The sequence below is a fragment of the Cydia strobilella genome, chromosome 4 (assembly GCF_947568885.1).
Source record: "Cydia strobilella chromosome 4, ilCydStro3.1, whole genome shotgun sequence".
Classification (NCBI taxonomy): domain Eukaryota; kingdom Metazoa; phylum Arthropoda; class Insecta; order Lepidoptera; family Tortricidae; genus Cydia; species Cydia strobilella.
The window spans coordinates 23,211,505-23,228,624 of NC_086044.1; the positions used below are offsets into that span (position 1 = coordinate 23,211,505).

General features: G+C 38.9%; 1 protein-coding gene across 12 annotated transcripts in view; it reads right to left on the reverse strand.

The window, feature by feature from the left end:
* LOC134740816 (voltage-dependent L-type calcium channel subunit beta-2) overlaps positions 1-17,120 on the reverse strand; it is a 276,363-nt gene that overhangs the window by 1,902 nt on the left and 257,341 nt on the right. For 4 of the 12 annotated variants that reach the window (XM_063673453.1, XM_063673454.1, XM_063673455.1 and 1 more), the window contains 10 exons: positions 16,928-17,044; positions 14,169-14,288; positions 12,222-12,408; positions 10,130-10,150; positions 9,124-9,349; positions 8,417-8,540; positions 6,884-7,024; positions 5,351-5,518; positions 4,452-4,554; positions 1,823-1,888 (listed from right to left, as the gene is read on the reverse strand). In XM_063673453.1, coding sequence (XP_063529523.1) covers positions 1,823-1,888; positions 4,452-4,554; positions 5,351-5,518; positions 6,884-7,024; positions 8,417-8,540; positions 9,124-9,349; positions 10,130-10,150; positions 12,222-12,408; positions 14,169-14,288; positions 16,928-17,044 — 1,273 coding nt within the window. Of the gene's footprint in view, positions 1-279; positions 355-1,822; positions 1,889-4,451; positions 4,555-5,350; positions 5,519-6,883; positions 7,025-8,416; positions 8,541-8,564; positions 8,689-9,123; positions 9,350-10,129; positions 10,151-12,221; positions 12,409-14,168; positions 14,289-16,927; positions 17,045-17,120 lie in introns of all 12 variants that reach the window. The other 8 variants (XM_063673452.1, XM_063673456.1, XM_063673457.1 and 5 more) reach the window with 7 other exon arrangements.

Consider the following 17,120-nt stretch of genomic DNA (forward strand, 5'->3'; position numbering starts at 1 on the left):
GAGTGATCTCTGTAGGTTATCTATTGCAGATAGCACGTTAATATTATAATGGGGAATCGATATCGATCTCCGAATGCATGTCGACCTGTACAGTAAGCTGCATCAAAGATCACCCTCGACCATGTTGTATGCGTGGTCTTATTTAACCTTACCATGATGAGGTATATAGAACCTGTATGAAGCTGACCATACATCTATTAGGAGAAACCTAAGCACAGTTAGTAAGCGGCACCCTCAATGCTAGTGAAGCGGGTTATGCCGCTAGAAAGAGTTCGGAACCTGTGGTGGCTGCTGCTATATTATATACTGGAATAATGTCTTCTGCTCTTTAGTGCGCCTGGCCTGACGCTTGTACTGAAATAAACAGGTCAGTGGGTGAGGGGCAGTGCTAGGGCTGTGGGATTAGCTACAATTGACACGGAAATAGGACACATTAAGGCATTCATTAGAACACTTATAGGTACAACATTGCTACAAAGATATACCTTCTATGTATCTACTGCAGTCGCGTTTAGGTATAAACAAAGTAAGAAATATCTTTATCAATTGATAGACACAACTATATATAAGGGCATCACCGTGTTTGCTGACGTCAAATGTTTATGACGTGTCATAAGAGCGTTAATAACAGAGCCAAGATCAACGCATAAAGAGGAGTATAAATTGAAGTCAGAAATGACATCTGCTCAAGCCGATTCTGTGTGGAAAATTCGGTGATACCAACGCCTCTAGAAATATTATGATTCATGGGCAATTGCACACGGCGATAATTTGTTGCACCGCTTATTTGTCATATTGTAAAATGACACGTAAAATACTAAATTTTATTAATAAATATCTGAATTATGTCATGTATTTTGAAAACTTGCTCGTTCTACATTTATTTCAAAATAGGTAATAAGCGATAAGTAATATAACTGAGTCGATGCTGAAATGCGACTTCATCGTGATTTAGAAAAAACATCGCCGTGTGCAATGGTTCTAAAATTTCCGTAAATCAGTAATTTACGGTTTTAAGATACTGCTATTGACAATCATACTTGTATTTCGTACATAAAGTTAAAATGCATGTCTAACTACAAGGTACCTCGTGCATCTAATATTAAATCGTGCCTTTTGCCCAATTTTCCATATTATAGAGATCTCTATTGTATTTGCAAAATTGGGCCTAATTACGTACGGTGGTACATTACCTTCAGTGGTTCACAGAATTGGCTATACCGGCTGTACGAGTATTACTGACAACTTGACGAACGGCATTTATGAATTGGGCATATTCAGGGCCAAGTTCAAGGAAGGGTTTTTTTACAAGATTCATAAATTCCTCTATGAATTACTTTTGGCAAAATACCATCGTGTAAATTATATATGTTAACTGTTATAGGGCATTCGATATTAACTGACGTGTTTCTATAGAGTTTCTTAATTAAAACATTTCCTGTGATTTGCAAGGGCCTTTTGTTGTTAGGTATCTTTTGGTCACGTAGTTAGTTCACTTCACACGTAATTCAACTTTGTAAACTGAGTGAGGGCCTACCGCGAGCACTGAAGTTTGCAAATTGCGGGCATCTCTCTGTCACTCTAATTACGCCTTAATTGAAGTAATAGAGAAAGGTGCCTGCAATTTGCGAATTTCGGTATTCACGGTAGGCCCTCTGTAGGTATTACGTTGGCACAAACGCCATACACTTGTAACAACGATTCTCTTACAAATAAACACGTCAATTAACACCCAATGATCTACATTGTTATTTCTAACAGTTAGTCTTCAAGCCAGTAACAGTAAGATCTAAGATCTACATGCAGTTGAGTAAGCAGTTACCTCTGTCCCGGTCATAGGTGTAGGAGTCTGCGCGCTCGCGGTGGCCGCCGGGGTGCGCGGGGGGATCAACAGAGGAACACACGGTTACACACACACACACACACACACATTGTTAGAGGTTAGAGAAGTGAATCGAGACAAGAAAAATATGCACAGTTAGTGTTAAATGCTTAGGGCCAATTGCACCAAGACCCTAAGAGTCGGTTGCACCAAACCATCTGTCACCATTAAGAGGCCGGTGTCGATTTTAGTCGCAAAAATGTAAAATTGATAGATTTAGTCCGTGAAATTTTACACCTTTTGTTACCTAATTGAAATAACAAGTACTGGTTTCTATTAGCACGTCTTCTTATCTTACCTTTTATCAGATCAGTTTTTTGAAAACAGACACTAAATTAGTAATGTTTGCTTTTCTGATGGACGTTTAGGCAAACGCGCGTAAAGCGCTGATTTTGTCGCTCTTATTTGTAAATTTCGTAAAGTTTGGACTGCTAAACATGGTAATTTTGTATTACACATATCCTGTACTTGACGTTTATCAGACTACATTTTTATTATTATGACCTTGAAGTAGTGTAAATGAAAGTTAGACGAAATCAATTTTCTCCAGAAATTACTTCAAAACAAGTGACAATTTCTCTGAAAATCGACTTAATTTCAACGTAATTTTGATACTTAAACAATCTACAACATTTGCTGAAACTATACTTATACATCAATTTGTATAATTTACCACCATGATTTTTTGATGAATTTTTAAAAACTGCCCCTTCTCTTCATGCATTACCGGTGACGCACGCTCGCGACCTCATTATTTAAAGGCAAGATGAGAAGACGTGCTAATAGAAATCAATACTTGTTATTTAGATATTACGTAACAAAACGTGTATAATTTCAACGATTAAATCTATCAATTTTACATTTTTGCTCTAAAATCGACTACGGCCTCTAGCGTTCGCTAAATTTTGTTGTATTGGTAGCTACACACTTCACCGCTGCTGCTGAGCGACGTTTCTGAGCCTGCTAAATGTAAATGTAGTTGGTGCAACTGGCCCTTAATGAGACGTATTAGAATGTAGGGTAGGGTAGGAAACAGTGGCTCAGTCGCCCCAATATCGCCTCTATGATGTTGGAATTAGGTTGAGTGTGCTACTGTACCCGGCTATTTTTCCTACCTTACCCTAGTCGGACGATGAAACAACACTTAACAGTGATCGTATTCAGAAATGTTATATAGGTATGTGATATAAATCAATTTCATGGTCAAAATTCGATGAGTATGATCTTGGTTATTAATTTATCATGTATTAAGCACGTCGACTATAATAAAGACTAGGTATGTTGCACTATTTACAAAATACCTGTGCTTATAATGATAGAAAAGAAATATCGTTCTTTATTTGTGGTATTTTCTACAAAAAGGGACCTTATTGTCGATGGCGGTTACGCCATTATTAACGATGCTCCGATATAAATACAATGCCGCGCGGCGCTGTGCGGCGTAAGCGCCATCGACAATAAGGTCCCTTTTCATAGAAAATGCCCCATTTTATAACTATAAAATACAAGGTTACTCTTTCCTAACTAGAAAAGTTTTATATATGATTTAACCCTTATTCATTGAGTTCTTGTTTAACCTCTCGTGCTAATATTGACACCCGAGCAAGGGAAAGATTAAGTTGAACCACGAGCGTAGCGAGTAGCACTTAAGCGTTGCGAGGGCTTCAAGGCACGAGGGTTAAACAAATTTTACCACCGAGTGAAACAGAAAATTTTTCACCACACCAACACAAGGAAAATACTAACTAAAATATCAAACAAAATCGAAGCAAATCGATTCAAAATTAATGTTATTAAATATTTATCATTCAAAATCATCATTTAAAAGTCAATTCTACCAGCAAACATAAGAAAACAACCCAAAATTTGCATTTGATTACTTTGCCTCACATGTGAATAAAATGAAACTTATCAGTTCTTGAGCAATCAAGAGAGCCTTTAGCAGCTGGTGTGGTGTAAAATATTAACAATATATATATAGACGACCGAAAAATTATACGACAGTTGCCGGATAAGAGTAGGTATTATTAGACTCGGCTAGCATGTGAAACACGGGACGTTTTGTCCTCTAACAAATTCAATGCTTTAAAACATTACAATCAGTAGACGAGAATTATTAAAGCTTAACGTACAACATCAACATTAGAACAAATACTGTGTCTTAAAGCATAGTTGACTCAAGAAGGAAATTTCAATAAGTTTGTTACCAGTTTATATTAAAAAAACAACAAAATTCAAGACTAAAAATCACGATTTAAGGTATCCACAGGTCGATGGTTCATATCTGGCTCGAAGGACAAACAATCGCATGTATGAATCAAATCAGCAGCGCTTAGAATATTATTAAATTGATGATGGAAGATATTGCATGCTAGTATGCTACCGTTCCGTTAAACAAGGTGTCAATTCAAAACAACAGTTTTAAAATCTCTAAAAAAAATAACGACATTTGTTTTCAATCTTGGATTTTGTTGCTTAGTTTCAGTGTCCTTGTTTTTTTTCTGAGCTTCACCTGTACCAGCTGTACCTGTCCCCGTCGGGCGCTCGTGTGGACGTGTCATATACTCACCAGGTTGCGCGTGTGTGGACGTGTGCGACGGGTGCGGCATGGCGTGCGGCAGCGGCCGCGGGACCTGCGGCGTCTCCGTCGGGTGCGTCGCTCGCCAGTACGCCTGAAAAATTAGATAATAGGGTATTTGACAATTTTTTATTAATGGTATCAGTCGATCAGGTTTGTTTTGAGGATCAAATGTCGGTATGGGACCCATTGTCTTAAAGCAATGAGGATATAAAAAGACGCTTCTAACAAAATCGTGACGTCACCATGTAACGTCGCTATTGCTTAGAAGGGTTTCGATGTATGGAAAACAAGGAATTGCGATTTTGTCGGTGAACTATTGCGTTTATGTATGTTGTAGCTGTACATTTTTTTAAAATAAAAATCGAATGGTACCATTATTATTATTTATTTTTTATACCACGACGGTGGCAAACAAGTATACGGCCCGCCTGATAGTAAGCAGCCACCGTAGCCTATGGACGCCTGCAACACCACAGATATTACATGCGCGTTGCCGACCCTTTTGGAAGTTTCCCATTTGGAAGTTAAAACTTTAACATTGAGTATTTTCTTGTATTTTTAGTATATATTTTCAGTTTCCAATTTATTGTCATAAATTGCTCATTTTCTATCTATTTAACAAGATTTAGTTATAAAATTCAACATGTGTCAACAAAGAAGGCAACACCAAGCGAGACCACTGCGAGAGCTTCTCCTCTTGCTCTCACCATACGAGACTTCCCTTCACAGAAGAAGAAGGGTGTAACCGTACGTAAGGGTTTACCTCCAAATTGTCCGTGTTCACAGTTCACTATTCACACGCGTCACGTATAACGTCAAACATGCCGGAGGACTGCGCTGTGAGAGCTTCTCGTCTTGCTCTAACTTTACGAGATAATAGGGAGTACCTCCAAATAGTCCGCGATGTGTTCACACGCATCTTCTAGTTGGTTCTCGTCGAGAATGACGTCGAACATATCTGGAGGGCACTGTGATAGCTTCTCCGCAGCCACCATTTGCACGGAGAGACTCTTGCTTTGGCCTTTCCCTCGGGATTTGATAAGCCGTTGTAACACCTGAAAATATTATGAGGCTAATGAGGGCTAACGCGTATGAATTCGCCGCTAGGGGCGCTAGTGTAAATGGTGGTCTTTTCCATATATGGATGGTATAGAAAGGATCGCAATCTCTTATGGCAGAATTGTTGTAAAAGTGACCGCGTTAAGCTTTAAATAATAGTTCCTAATCTCTCCGGTGGCGCTAGTTAGGCTCTGGGACATGAGTAATAACATGAACCATATAAGGCAACAAATAACCCGACCAAATTACGTAGGTTGTTATTGGTAGTATTTCGGTGTATGGTGGCGCCGCCTAATTACTGTTTTTTGATGGACACTTTTCATACATAGAGATTTGGCTCCTTTATACAGTCTCCATGTTTTCCATAGTTCGAAATGTCAGATGTCACTTGTCACTTCAATGACTGACAGCTGTTCTTTAGTCTTTTGGACCACCATCAACAGAGGCGCCAACTGGTGAGCAAAAAAACGATAGCCCTCATTTGAACATGGGTTGTGAGTTGTGACGCTGCAGAATAATGTCCAATGAAAGCTTTAAGGCGAGGTATGAAAGTTAATTAAATAAGTAAAACTATGAAAACGGATTATACCGCGTATATTGAATTTATAATACATCCCGACGTTTCGAACCCTTTACAGCATTCGTGGTCAACGGGTTCGAAACGTAGTAGTAGTAAACTCTTTATTGTACAAATATACATATTAAAAATTACATGGTACAAATAATAAGATGTACAAAGGCAAATTTAACCCTTTGTGGGATCTCTTCCAGTTAACCTTTGAGTAGATGAGAGGAGAAAGTGAAAAGAGGGTGACAAATGTAGCAAAATGTACAACAAGGTACCAGAAAGACAAAGGATATAAATACATACAAAATTAATAGGATAAACATACAATATAATTATATATTACACAAAAAGGAATGGGGAAAATACACTAAAAATTGGAAAGAAGTAGAAACGTCTTCAATATACGCGATGTAATCCGTTTTCATAGTTTTATTTCATGAGTAACTATCGCGGTAACCGAAGACAATATTAAAGAAGTAAAGTACATTCTATTCTAGAAAATTGTGATTGTCTGAGTAATTTGCGCTTGGTCATCTCATTCGATATCTGGTCTGGATCTTTATGATATAAGATGTATGGTTTTATTATGACTTAGTTACATCAACCACCACCATGCAGTGCAACCTATAAACCGACAAGCAACGCGATTCGCGAAATGTATGTATATGTATAACGTTTGTCCCATTCACTTTGGGTCTGCGGCGGGTTTTCTTCCATGTCTCTCTGTCACCCATCATCACATCGTTCACATCCTTTATAGAAAGAAATAATACCTATCTAATGGAAAAGTTACCTTAGGACTAGAGATCTTCAGGTACACTATAGTGGGCGCGAGCGAAGTCTTGGCGAGCTGCGACGGGTGGTTGATGGTGTCACAGTCCAGCACCACCAGCTGCAGTCCTCGCGCCAGGTCAAATATCCTCTCGATCTCCGCCTGGAAAGTCAGCAGTTAGCAGGTCTACAGTGACCAAGGTGAGGCTTAGTTTTCCCTTGGATTGGAAGGTCAGATGCGGCATTCTCTAAAAACCAATGCTAATTTCTTTCCAAATCTGGGGCTCCATTAGGATGTGAACGGGAAAGCGCTCCAAGGAGACCAGACATTAAAGTTCGGGGATAATAGAACTCTGATAAAATTCTAGTTAAGGAACGCATGGTTCAGCACTCTCACAAGATCAGAACATCCAGAATATGGAATAGGATTGCACATCAGTCATCAGTGCTACTGTTGGTTAAACCTATGTGGACACATGTAGGCAGGATGATAATATTTGTTAATTCTTCGCTATAAATGTTTTTAGACAGGTAAGATATTATTCTTTTCGTAAAAAGTTTTTGTTGCTAATTTCAAAAATAATGGCTAATAAAGGCTGCGTGCATGTAGAATAACTCCATTATTTTAATGGACCTGGTCACTGTCCTAAATGTTATTTGAGCATTCCTAATCTCCACTGAAAACCCCCTCTGGAATTTCGGAACGAAATATAAGTATGTACCTCAACTTAAAGACTGTAAAAACAGATGTTTGGTAAACTTAGTGGTTAGAAATGTTAGTGATCAAGTTAGCAAATGTGAGAAATATTCAACTGCTGCAAAACAAATTATCTCGGCAACTGCAAGCTTTAATGAGTGCGTGTTATTCAAATAAATTTAATTTACGTAAAATGTTATTAATATTATAACGATGCAGTGTTTAGTCGTTATTATTGTAATCGCAAAAGCACTCTTTTAAAATGCCCTGTTAAACCTGTTGGCAAAATTATCATTTGGATCATGAACCCTATCTATGACTTTGGTCTTCACATTGGATGCGGATCCGCATGCCTGTCCATAGTTCGAGAGAGACATCGCTATATGCGTGCATTAGCGCTGACCCACTTCCACACCGGAATGACTTGCGAATTCGCATCAGTGTGATAACCGCGATAAACGAGTGACATGCGTAAGGTATCAGGCAGTATTATTAGGAATGGAAGTGTTGTGAGTCAATGCATTTTCAACCCAAGCATTACCGCGTCTGTACTCTTAGGTGGCCTCTTTACTCGCGCTTTTCAAAGTTTAAGGTTTAAATGTTTTTGTGGTAAGTGTTTTGATTTTAATAACATACATGGGCAAGAATTAAACTAGATTCCTCTTTACCTAATTGCCCATTGTTAACTTTTGCTTGGTGCTTTGTTGTATAACAACTTCACCAATAATACAGATTAGTGGCAGTAATTCGGATGTTATAAGTGTGAAAGTGCGGGCAAGAAGGCATCCACCGCGGAGAATAGACCGCTCGCAGCAGTACTAGCGTTCTACGATGAGTACATAGCACAATCAGGCGCACCTGAACCTCGGCTAAACAATTCGACCTCGAGTTTGACCTGTCCATGATCGGTTTCTTTTGCGGGTTATTCAATAAGGAGCGTTTTGCCAGCGAAATGTCCGCTGACACCCGTGTGATGATGATCCTGTAACATCAAGACAATTATTACCTGGACTTCTGCAAGGCATGAGGAACGCGAGTTGGAGCGTTCCATGATAGCTCGTTTCGACGGGTTGGTGAGGAGCGACCGCTTCGCTAGGGATATGTCGGCCATCACTCGAGTTATTATTATCCTGCAACGTTAATTTCGCTTACGTTTTGGCCGATTCGTCTAGTTTTGTCTACTTTACCAATCGGCTAGTTTCCACTACGGAAGGAGCTAGCGAAATACTATGTTTAAATCTAAAAGCTGGTTTCCAAGACTAAAATTTACAACCTACTAAAACTATCAATGACTAATACCTATGGAACTATTAAAACGGTCTAATCGTTTACAAAATCACATCTAAATCAAAATCATATATAATTATTATAGAAATCCATAAAACTAGAATATATTGTTAAAAAATTCAGGAAATTTTTGGGGTAGGTTAGTTGTCTTGGAAGATTGTGGGTCAGCATTTTGCTCAAGTTATCTCAGTGAATATACAAAGAAAGTACCAAATGTCAAGTTGGTGAAAATTCACCACATTCTTGACATACATCATTAGAATCATCATCGACCTCACCTGCCTTCGAACCTCCTCTTCAAGAAGTCAAAGAGCGCTTTCTGCATCATGTCCGTAACCTCGTACCCCTTGAGCGAGGGCCCCACGAGCACCACGGGCCGCATGGAAGGCACGACGTCGTAGGGCGTGCACGCCTCCTGCTTCTTGAAAAAGGGTTTCCTCTTCTCCTTGTTGGTGGGGAGCGCGCCGGCGCCGCGCCCGCGACCGGCGGAGTCTGAATCTTCGCCTGTGGATTTGTGTTTGTTAGCGTGTGTGTTTGACGATGGCTTTTCTATATTGGAAATGCTAGAGTTCATATTGATAGTTTGTCATAGTGTGTTACAAAATACTGTCAGAGGAACGATTTTAGTCAAAGTTTTCTATTTGTAGAGCTGCAGTGTTTTAAGAGAATTTTTTTATTAATTAGATAATACTATTTTGAATTGTGTATGTGTCTCATTTTTCACTCTCACTTGTCACGAAATTGGTTTCAAGTTGTTTTAGGACATTTTCCATTCCTGAATGTAAAAAAGCATTTCAGTAAGTGGCGTTTTATATATCCCCTTTCGTTTATATAAGAGTTAATTATGATAGTCGCAGGCATACACTAGAAATACTCCACCTAGTTTAAATACAATCAAAGGTATACATAATTATGTTACAATAAAACATAATTCAAATACAAGATACATACATAAACATAAGACCTACCTACTTTAAAAACTAACATTTACTAAGTAATGATTAGAACTAAGATACTGAAAAAAAGACCATCAACACATAATATTATTTGACGTCCAATATACTGTAAGAAAATAAAGGGTAAATAATTATTATAATTATATCAGTCGATATTATACAGGATAGTAGAATGAGGATGGCACGCAAGGTAAACTAATAATTAATAATATAAAGAAAATCATTAATATAAATAAAGATAATTAATAACAAGGCGAAATCAAGAGGGCTGCTGGTGGAGAATTGGCAAAATTTCCTGGTGTTCAGGTAATGGGTGAAGTGAGCTTACCTCGGTCGAAGGAAGTGGCATCTGAAAACATGGCAAGAGTGAGTGCTACGCTCGCCGCGTCACAAGACACCCGGGACTTGAGCGTGAAGACAAAGCCAACAAAAGTCAGTGGCATGAGGTATCTAATCTCTCATTCACAAATAAATATGAATGTAAGTACCTATTGATTTTATCAGAAAAGAAATAACAAAATAAAAAAATGCTTAACATAACAATTAATAGTAAAAAGGACTGTTTGCATTTCAGCAAAATATGCAAACCGTAGGATTCTGCTCAATTGCTTTACTCAGAGAAAAAGGAATTTCTAAGATATGTGTTTGTGTTCTTCTGTAGTTCTGTTTCTCAATTCCGTGGCAAAACAATAAACAAATACAAAGTTATTACCAAAAACCAAATACATTCGTTTTCATAAGAGTTTCATCATGCATTTTAGGTTGTTTAATTGCCACATTATCAACAATCAGGGTATATTATTGTTGCTTTGCCACGTACCAAAGTTGGAAGCTTAGAGCCCGTCACAAAAGAAACAATGGCTTTTGTTTAACAGATTACGGTCTTAGGCGTAAAAATCATTTGAGAAGATTCAAACTATAATCAGATTTTATTAACAAGTTGTTTATTGTCTTCAGCCGGGTATCCATAGGTGTCGTGTTAAGTGGCCCACTCAGGAAACCCCATCAATTTCCACCCGAGTCATTATGGGTTGTGAGATGAAATGGTAGTACAAAGCAGTTATACATTCCATACATAATTATTAATATTTATATAATTACAGATCTATATATAAAGGAGAATTTTGATTCGCTACTGAACCACAAGTGACATTGGACATGTCTAGATAGAGAACTAATGTACAGGGGTAATCTACATCGGAAGAGTTAAATAGTTAATAATACAATATAAATCTAAATACTAAAGAACATATGATAGAACCCATCATTTTAGAAGAAGAAATGCCACTTGCAATTTAGATTAAAGAATTGTTTTTTGTCAATATTCACAGAACAGCCAATTACACCGAATCACGCCTACATATACACGATCGCCTGGTTTTTCTATTAGTAAGGTATTGTTACTTGCTAGTGTTGTTAAAGGAAGTATATTAATAACAATCACAGACATAGATATTAGAAAGAGCCAGACGATCAGTTAAGAAGATACAAACAACTGCGTTGTACGTAACGCACCAGACAAAACTGAGCTGTGACAATTTCATTATATAGAAGAATATTCAGATCATACAGTAAATTTGCTTCTCAATACATTTTCAAAAAGTAAGTTAAATCTAGGGCTGACGTTTCCTGAATATATTTTCGTACATGGATATTTTCATTAGGCACATGTTCAATAATTGTCACTAAAGTCTGTCTAAGCTAACTTCGCACCAATATTGTCGTAACAAAGTGTGGGAGTTCTATTATAAACGTCATATTTACATAGTAATTCGACGTTAATTTTGACTTTCCTACACTAAGGTGGTAAAGATGCGGACTCAGCTCGGTCAGATTCTAGTAGCATTAAAAATTGACTGCATACTGAAAGCAAATTCACTATATTCAATTTTAGTTAGTGCATGCTTGTTTTCAAGGTAGGTAGTAATAATGCAATAGTAGGTATAGGGGACTTTGCCTTAGTCTCATATTGTCTGGCGCATGATAAAAGCGGTACGTGGACGGTCGAGCCTTCTGCCGGAACCCCATTGACAGTAACACTGCTATCAGTAATTTGCTCAAGTTTCTTCAATTTCTTCACATTCAATTCCATACCCGTATTTCAAACTTACTTTAAATATAATATCAGAAAGTTAGTTTTGTGTAGTACTTAATTATGTTTTGATATAGTTTCGTGCAATAACTCTATACGTGATATCAAGAGTACGACCAGTATTCGGTGCAATGGCGATTGTATATGGGTATGTATCGGCCAAAGCGCGATAAAGTCCGTAAGGTGTTAAAACTTCTTCCTATCTTAGATCTTCGGAAGAAACATTCAGCCCGATTTCAAAGAATTCTGAGCATCTTACAGACTGGAAACTTGAGCAAACTCCCAGGAAAACCGGCAGCCCCAGACCATCCAGCACCAGTGAACGTACCGGGCGTGGGAGGGGTGCTACCTCTGCTGGCGTCAGGCGCGAGGTTGGCGGCGGAGGCGGGGCGCGGGTAGCGGCCGCGGTGCAGCCCGGCGCGCACCGTCTCCAGCTTCACCGGCGACGGTATGAAGCCGATGTCGCAGCCCTCTTTCACGAGACGCCCGATCCACCAGTTGTTGTCGTACTTCTCCTGAAAGTTGAAAGTGGATTGCTGAGATTTTTTTTAAACCGACAGTATTATTGACAAACGTTTTTGACGCAAAATTGGCAAAAGATCTTAATTTTTTTGAATCTAATGATGAAAACATAGTGATTAGTTATACCAAGATGCAATAATTTACATTGGCTACTGATATTTGTATTCGTATGTGGAGAGATTCGACAAAGATTACCATCATATCAGCCTTTTATCGCCCACTAATGGGCATAGGCCTCTCTTCGAGACACAGAGACACATTAAGACTACTGAATAAGAAGGTAGTAAGACTCAATAGTACGGCTAACTCAACACTCGTATTTCTATGAAAGCAGAATTAGTATTAAATTAACTATTAAACAAATTTACCGTTAATCATTAAGGTATGAGATACAGATACAGGAATGTGCATATTTAAGTCAAATGGCATTACAAAACTGCCCAACCCTGTAACTAGCACCTGTACCTATACCTGCCTGTAGCCTGTGTACTGTACCTGTAGTAGGTAACTAGTTTTATTAAAAAAATCTTACTGACTCCTATTGTTGTTTTATTTGTAGTCATATAAAAAGACAAAACGATCGTCATTTTCTGACGCCTCACATATAGGTATATTAAGATGTAGCATTCACAACATGAACTAGCGGATATAAGTGAAGTAAAAGCGGCACACCCTAATTGGCCGGCGTTTTGTGGTCTGCTATTATCATCGGCCTTTCTAATGCCATAACAATGGACGTGGGTCAATCGATCCAATAATAAGCTTTTAGGTCCGGTAGACAAAGGTACGATATGTACAGTTGACTACAAAGAGATGTGTGACTTCTTTATTTTATTACAAAGCAGTAACGTGATAAAGTGGATACATCTCTTTGAAGTCGGCGTCGACTGTACTTGCTATAGAGTATTTTATTGTTTGTACTACATACTACATATCATGAGATGAGATTCATAAGATAACACTCTTCAAAAATTTCTTTTGGCATTTCATTTGAAAACTTTGTATCATCCACAAGCTTCTCTTTTCCTATTTCTTAGCTTCATTGGTTCTACAATAAAACGATAAGAAAAACATATATAGTCTGCTTCTTTTCAAATGACTTTTTCGTCTAAGACGGTAATCTGTCAAAAAAAGTCTTTGTTTCTTTTGTGCGTGCGGTCGCCCATTGTGTACCATTGAGTCTGAGAGCGTGCTACGGCGCGTGCCATAGTCAGAGACAATGGTATACATTCCACAATGGGCGACCGCACGCACAACAGAAACAAAGGCTTTTGTTTGACAGATTACCGTCTTAGACGAAAAAGTCATTTGAAAAGAACTATACGGTCTACTTATTGTCTTTCCTCCTTTTGCCAATACTGTTTATTAAATTCGAATTTGTTCTTTTTTCTGTAAATGCCATTTCAAAGTAACTACCTTTCTAATTTAGAGAGCTATATCCCCTTTAGTTTTCACGTACATGTCCGTGTCCAAAGTCGACTTGCTCGTCTCTGGGCGGTTTTGTGAAAACGTACACATTTTATTGTTTTCCATAAATCTAAGTACCTATGCGGGGAGATAAGAGTATGCATATACCACACACGAATAACCACGAGTAGTTCTGATTTTGAAAAAAGTGTCTCCCCACAATCTTCCGAGCGGTGAGCGGTGACCATTAGGTTGCGCTAAGCTCTTGACAGCAATCTTGATATAGTCGAACCATTGTGAGATATCATCATATCATATTGGTATGAATGAAATATACGAGACATACCTTGATGTGCAAGAAATCCCGCACCTCGAAGGAGATGGCGCTGCCGTGGACGGGGGAGTCATCGTCCACCGCGGCATCGTAAGACACGTTGGTGCGCACGGCGAACGCGACCGGCTTCGACTGGAATTAGACAAGTTATCATAAGATTATGAATTCTGGTGTGGTGTACTAGAATCCACATTTGTGGAATGTGGAAAACCCACAAATGTGGAAATGTGGACATGGAAGGTATAAGCTGGAAATTGAGGAAAACGAATGCAGAAGTATTGGATTTGGTAGGTGAGAAGCGATCTCTGCTAAGAATAATTGAAAACAGAAGGGGAAACATGTTGGGGCACTAGATACGGCACGATACTTAGATAAAGTCTATCATAAAAGGAAGAATAGAAGAAAGGAGAGGCAGAGGAAGACCAAAACGTGCGCTTTTGGAGCAAGCCAAAGAGAAAATCAACGTAGTGACGTATCAGGAGCTCAAAACAGTGGCAGAAAGAAGAACGGAGTGGCAGTTACTCCACCGACAAGAGCCAGGCTCTTAAGAGTTATGATGATGATGTACTAGAATCAACTTAAATAATGTAGAGGGGCAATAAAGAGGACTCTCTCCCGGCGGGTGTTAAGCCTGGGGACAGAAATATTTTGCAACTGCCATTCGGAACACCGTAAGCGCGATATAAGGAAAGAATGGCGCTTCGGTGATTGCATTAGATGAATGTTACAGTGGACTTATTATGATTTAATGCTAGTTAAAGCGAAGTTATGTTTAGTTCTACTGAAGGCGAATTTAGGGTACATCATTTTTACTAATCTTTATTTTCAATGAACTTCAGAATTAATAACGGGGTTCGTTTAAAACACATTCAAAGCTCCAATTTGGCTTAGACTTTTCAAACGTATGTAATACAATATACAATCAAGGAATATATCCTTGATAAGTATTACTTAGGTAGGTACTGTTACAGATGTGCACGTTGCGGAAAGTATCCAAAAACTTGGAGTTCTCGGATATTTTAGAAAATTTCATGAAAAAATGTTTTAGGGATATTTTGTGAAAACTTTTCCAACTTTTTGGTAACTTTCCACAACTTGCATAGGTATCTGTACTTACTGTTAGGTTTATCTATCTATGTGAAAAGGTGAACTAAACCGATTTATTAATGCGTATCAAGAGATGTCTAGACAGAAATAAGATGTCTAGGCAAGTTAATAGATTTATCACCCAAAACAATAAATTCCATTTATTTACAAATCTTCATAGTTTATCTCAGCAAACACTGCTGGCACACACCACTAATCAATAGTCCAAAAAGATTTAAAACCTTCGCGCTTTGAACACATATTAAATCACATTTATAATCATAGTTACCTTTATTTACCGACGTTTCGACACAGGTGTCACTGGTCGTGGTCGCGATAGACCCGATTATAAATGTGATAAATCACATTATATGAGTCCAACAAGAGCCAAACTAGCAACAAAAAGCCAACAGCAAGTTTTATTTTTTCATCACTATCCATCGCTTTTAAACGCTGGTTCAACAAAATGACTCAGGTATTTACAGCACACTTTCCACGACCACGGAACGACCATAGCACTTAAACTTATCGCCTTACAATAAGGTCTCCGAAAGGGAATTTAACTATTTTGCCAATGATATTGTTACGGGCTGTTTTAGGCCAGAGAATGGTGTTGGCTTGGAGCCAATTACTTGAATCAATACCGGTCCAGCGGCGGTGTTTGTGGAACGGCCAATTTGACCCTAGATCTGCTGGGCTGTGATCTGCTTTTAGTTTACTCCTTTTTTTATGATGATTAAGCAGGCGTTTGACCACGATCCCACCTGATGGTAAGTGATGATGCGGTCTACGGTGGAACACGCTTAGCTATGAGATACCTATTAACTCTTGCCTTGAAGAGCCTCGTTTTAGTTGAGGATGAATCAGACAAAGAGAATTGCAATTGTGGATCCATGATCTCACCCGACTACAAACTTGGATTGGAAACGCAAAGATATGTGTGTGTGTATGTGCTTTTATATGTGTGTATCGAAAATCGTAGATCTACACCTCGGTTGAGCTTTACAGAGCAGAAAAATACGTTTTCGAAAAAAATGCAAAAAGATGGATCAATTTCTGTCAGGATCAACTATCATACACAGACAAGAGGTTAAGGCCCAGTAGGTTCGTGTTTTCTCACTCTCACTGAGCGTGTGAGTATTGATGAGCATTAGTCCAAGCATAATTATGCACCAAGAGGAATTATGAACTCACCAGAATCTAGTTATGGCCGCCAACACCACTTCGCCACTTGTCACTGGGTTGTGTTTTATAAGAAAAGGGGATTAAGACCTACGCAATTAGACAAAGTCACACATTACTTCCCTGTCACATCCGTAGTAAAAGAAAGACAATAACTGCATCTACAAGCAACTCCGGAGCATCGTGTCTCATTATGTCAGACCACCGGACAGGTGGGCTCGGGACCTGCCCCAACAGCAGCTGGCAGGACAGAGTCTGCGAGCCTTCATTGCGATCCCGAAATCCGGCCCCGTTCAAACAGTATTACCGGGATAGGGGTTTAATAACGGCCGGTAGCGGAAAGCTGGCAAGCAATAGACGCCCAATTATACCCAAACTAACGAGAGAAACTACCTCCACACAGTGGTGGGCTGCGAATCGTGACAGCTATCAAAGACGAAAAGCGGATAAAGCAGCTGATATCCTCCAGAGTAGAGGGCAAAGAAAGAAAGAGAGGCACATACCCGAGCCTTGTCAAGCTGGGAGAGAGCCTGCGCTTCCTTCTCTCGGCGCAGAGCCTCCTTGTCTTCGTCCAGCGACAGCTCCGACGAAGGTTGCGAATAGTTTGAATCCGCTGAGCCCTGGAATTGAGAAAGTTTGGCTTTAGAAATACATAGAAATATTACTATAACAAATAAGATAGGTAGGTTCTACCGA